This window comes from Agrilus planipennis, unplaced genomic scaffold (assembly GCF_000699045.2).
Source record: "Agrilus planipennis isolate EAB-ADULT unplaced genomic scaffold, Apla_2.0 scaffold186, whole genome shotgun sequence".
In the NCBI taxonomy this organism is placed as follows: domain Eukaryota; kingdom Metazoa; phylum Arthropoda; class Insecta; order Coleoptera; family Buprestidae; genus Agrilus; species Agrilus planipennis.
This window is the reverse complement of record NW_020439023.1, coordinates 36,135-41,452: the sequence shown is the minus strand read 5'-3', so window position 1 is coordinate 41,452 and position 5,318 is coordinate 36,135. Positions and strand designations below refer to the sequence as shown.

At 31.4% G+C, this 5,318-nt stretch overlaps 1 protein-coding gene across 1 annotated transcript in view; it reads right to left on the bottom strand.

The window, feature by feature from the left end:
- LOC108738307 (oxysterol-binding protein-related protein 9) overlaps nt 1–5,318 on the bottom strand; it is a 14,764-nt gene that overhangs the window by 7,329 nt on the left and 2,117 nt on the right. The window contains exons 7-9 of the mRNA XM_025976353.1: nt 5,285–5,315; nt 4,626–4,721; nt 3,883–4,009 (exon numbers count right to left, since the gene is read on the bottom strand). Coding sequence (XP_025832138.1) covers nt 3,883–4,009; nt 4,626–4,721; nt 5,285–5,315 — 254 coding nt within the window. The remainder of the gene's footprint in view (nt 1–3,882; nt 4,010–4,625; nt 4,722–5,284; nt 5,316–5,318) is intronic.

The window sequence follows — 5,318 nt, the reverse complement described above, 5'->3', positions numbered from 1 at the left end:
AATAAAACTTTCTATAGTACAGTACTATTGGAAGTTTTATTTCCCTCTTTTCGGGAAATTCGTATAAAATTATTTTCATTTTTGAAACATGGTATTGTAGTGGATATGTTATAAATCCTTGAGGTAAGGATCCTTAAAGGCTATGGATTATCTCCAGAATCTTGGGCGCCTAAAGTGGGAAAAATAATCAGGTCAAGTAGGGTCGTCGTCCGTAATATAATTATCGAAATAATGATTCTAAACACAAATGAAGCACATTTTATTATAGTGTCAAGTAATATTTAGTGTTGAAAAAATTCAAAAATGGCCAAACCCCTAGGACTGTGTGTTGATATATCTGTCAGTAAGTTTATCCTTTATAAGAAAAAAAAGTAGAGAAACAGTGAATATAAAGACAGGAGACGAAAAATTAGAAGTGACTGATTTTCGGTATCTAGGAGATAGGAGTCAGATAACTCAGGATGGAAGGAGCCAGAGATATAAAATAGCGAATAGCGCAGGGTAGAGTCGCCTTTAACAAAAAAACTACTTCGCGAACGATTAATTTAGAAAACCAAAAAATTTTGTTAAAGGTATCTGTCTGGAGCACAGTTCTGTACGGGTGCGAACGTGGACATTAACACAACCCCAATTTAAGCTACGAAAATTTTATTTTATTTTTGTTTTTTTTTACCAGACTGAGTAACTAAAATAACTTATCAAAAATAGTGGATTACTATACACGTTACGCACTTGCATTTTTCCGCATCAGTTCACATTTTCAACGAAAAAACTTTAGCGCTTTTCTGTTACTCAAATAATTTAAAGTCCAATTTAGTTTCGCGTCCCTCGGGAATCGACTTTTATTATTTCGACTGCTTACCTCAGACTGTCTCTGCGTCCAAAAGGCCACCGGAAGTTGAAGACACGCGTCATTCCTTCCGTTCATGAGTTGCGATGTTTTCCGTGCCAGCGTGACCACTGTTCGCTATAAATTTTTCTGGTCGAAAGTACAGTCCCAAAACGCGCCAGCGGAGTCACTGAACGTTCTGTGTCGCGCACGGCTTTTCCATCGCGAAAACGATAATAATAAACGTACGAAAAACCATGATCGTAATCGAATCAATAACAAACAACACCACCACCACCACCTTTATTGCAGGATCCCGACATAACATCAATTAAACACGTACCTACAATTCGATGCCCTTGTTTCCCCCATACTTTTTCCCCATCAACAAAATTTATTATGAAAACTGTCAACATCCGCTGGCAATACATATTTTTGCCCGTGTTGTTTTTATTCGCAACGTAATGAATAGACGCCGACGCATAGCGTCGTCGTCGGTCGGTCGCACGTACGAGACTCGGTGGGGGAGTTTTTTATTTTTGATACGTATCAATGACGGACGGTTGGAAATCATTTCGAAAACGATGATGTCATAAGTGTTTGATAACGTCTTACATCACGGAGTTCGTTATAATCAGGGTTTTGAAAGCTAGAAAGAAAAAATTGCCCTTTTCGTATTCTAAAACGTTTGTCGATAAAAATATGGGTCAGTGGACCACTGAAATCCTGTCTTCTCATTTGTCAAGAGATAATTAAGAACTGGGATTTATAGATGGTCCATTACGCATTAATCTGTACTACAGATAATCTGATAATTATTGGTGAAAATTATTGAACTATATACTGTATAAGTAAATAATAACACTGTCTGATGAAAAAAATGATTAAAAAACATATGCACGATTACGAAAACATTAATGTAAATATTTTCGATTATCCATTAATTTTTTCTTACCATTATTGAAAGTGTTTATAATCGACTAATACTCTTTTCATCAGTAACGGAGATAGGTATCTACTACTGAATAATATTTTTTATACCAAAGTATTGGTTAATGAAAAACTATTATTCATTACAACCGCATTGGGTAATTAAACGGCAATGAATAGTATTTCTATTAATTTCGCAATAAATTTATGAATCCATAAATAGGCTACTTAGGCAATGCAAAAAGTAATATGTATTACTTTGGTACATATTTTTTACAATATGTATAGGTGTATTAAGTACTAATTTGTTTGGAAACACTATTTAATTTTTTGTGGACTGTAACCAAAAAAAATAACACAATTTAAACAATTATTTTTTTATATACAGATATTAAAATAATTAAATTCAACAATGTCTATTGTTTGTTCGGATGCGAAACGTTATAAAACTCCATTAAGTCCGTTCGACGTGGAAGATTATAAACGTATACAGGGAGTACATAGTTATATTCATATTTAAACTTTTGGTTTACGTAAAACAGATAGTTTTAGGAGTTGAAGTGTTTTGAATGCATTGAATAGTTATATATTTTAAAAGGAAGAATTGTGATCCCTGTTTAAATTTTAATTGGCAAAATTATCAAATTATACAAATATGGGACAAACTGTATTGCAATTTGAATTAAAAATTATTTTGTGTGCGGAAATAAAATGAATGAATTAAATAATAAAACTGAAATAACGTCACGACGTCACGAGTCACGCTAATTCACTAATTATTAAACTTTCAATTCATTGTAAAATTGTATTGAAAACATAAACGAAAAGGAAATCAAGACAAAAATAAATTTGATGTTTTTTTGCTTCGGTTAATACAGAAACAAATTAGTAATTTTTAAAACATTTTTGAAGGCGACTGGAAGACGAAAAAGTTGTTTTTGAAAGAACGACTTCTAAAAATTTTAAAATTTTCGTTTATTGGACGAAAAATACAAATCTAAAGCTATTCTGAATTGTACATAGGTAAATATTGTATATATGAAGAGATGTTAATTTTTCTTATATAACGGGCATAATTTTGTTTTATGTTAAAATATCAACGCCTATGTAAGAAAATAAAATAACTAAATTGAACCTTTTCTTAAGCATATTTTGAAGATAAATACACTTATATACAAAAAAATGTTTTAGATAGAAAGGAACCGCCAATATACAACAATAATTATTATTAATTATTTTTGTATTGTATATGCATACCACCTAATTTTGTTAACTGGTTAAAAAGATATTCTATTATTCATAATAATGATGGAAGAAAGCAATTAATGATAAATGAATAACAATACTTTTTTGAATGCACGTAAACTTCCACTTACGCTCCGCAACCATATCACAGTGAATTGTTAATGACAAATTAATAGTTAGGTGGAAAATTTACAGGTAACTGACCTTACAAAATCGTTACAACCTATCTGTAATTTTTATACTTTCGACGATTTTAGACGTTCTTTTAATGGAGAATTGTATTTCCACCGTTCTTCCGTTTCCTTATGGAACAGCTGAAAAAAGAACACATTTTCTGATTAGACACAGATACTATATACTTGATGACANTGAATGTCAGAAGAAATTGGATTTAAAGAACAACGAATATTAAATGTCAACTCTGAGGTTACCTACTTATAAAAATTAGTGAAAAAATTGGCATACTTTTTTGTAAAGTGTCTAATCTGGACCAAGGCACGTATGTAGACTGTCTACTTGGAAGGGGTCATATAAAAAAATACGTCTTAAAACTTGGATTAGAGTTGTTCTTTTCGAGATATGCTAAGATGTTCTATTTCTTTTATTTAAAATATTATTTTTAACTGCGACACAGCACAGCTATTGTTCACATTCAATTAAACATTGTAAAAGGGAGACTCCCGTCGATTTAGAGAACGTTAGAGACAGGTAGCTGCATGCATGCTAGTCACTAGAAGAAGAGACATGCCCTACCATCATATCTACTAACAAGAAACTCTAAAATGCTTCTTGCACATTGCATAATTGATTGATATGGAACTTGCGCATGTATTGTAATTATGCGCAAGCAGGTAAATAGACAGTATAATATGACTTACCTTGATGAAGAAAGTTGACTTGAATAATTACTGAATGGCACGTCATTGGCATCGAAAAAATCGTCTTCTCCTTCTGAACTTGAATACGACGTTTCTGGAACCACCAAAGAGTCCGCATTGGAAGCTGCTGTAACCAATAAAAAGACCGAAAACTAGTAGAATTTTATTACAGTATTGCACATAATTGAACATGCCCCATCACGTAAAAAGCATAATTATACTTCTGACAACAAGTCCTGCTTTTAGAGTAATTTAATCATGAAAATGAATTAATGTTTAAGCTTTTACAGATTGAATTAATCAGTTAGTAATTGCTCAATACAGCTACAGGCAGATTATTATTAGTTAGACTAAGCAAAGGAAATTAAACAGGTGGTATTAGAAGTAAATTCAAAGAGTAGGAAATTATATATGCAAGGATTACAATGATGTGATTTTTGAGAAATTAATTTTTGTTATAAATCCCTTAAAAGTTAAAAAATCAATAAACAGTGTAGATTTATAGCTTTGAGCTTAAATTTAGGTCATAAGAAACAACAAATATATTACATATTACACAAAAGCGATTGAAATCTTTTCAAAAATAATTTTTCTGTCTATAAAAATAAGACAATCATTTAAACGTGTATTACCAAAATTGTTAAGTGAAGAGAGAATAAATACGATAACAGAGGTCTTCTGATAACTAATAAAACGGTCAGCACTTTTAATATCAGATGCAGAATGTATAGTATAGAACCTACCAAGTGTTCTGCTAATTCTTCTGGCATTTTCAATACATTCTGAGCCTAACTCAATTCCGTGTTGAACAACAGAATCGCCAGCAAAAGTGACTATGTCTATAACAACAAGAATGACTCATGACATGACAAAGGGATTAAATTAATATTTATATCCATTTCAACATGTATGAATACACAGTTAATATTCCTTCATTATATGACGAAAGAAGTCTTTTTCATTGCAAGTTGAAGCTGAAGATACATGATTTAAGAAAAGCGGATGATAGAGAAATATTTTTCATTTTTAATAGAAACGTGTTATTTTTTATCAAAAAGAAAAGTAAAATATGCTAATTAAACCCATCAACTCAATGCACAGGGCTGGATTAATCAAATCACAAATCAGCCCCAATCACCCTCCAATATGGTGTTCTCCATTTATTTCTGTAATTTCAATTAATAATTTTCCCTGGTACATTTATACGACCAGTCCGCTACTGGCCAAGAAGAAATATTATAACTTTAGTAAATAAAAAGCTTGTTACGAATAGTTTTCAGCTATAGAGAAATGATGTACCTATAAGTAAAATATTTTTTTAAACAAAGAGAATAGTATCTAAATTACAAGTTACAAACAATTAAGAATACTTTTTGTGGAAACAGTGGGTACAAAAACTAACCTGAGACATTTGATATGTTTGTGGTAGACACCTG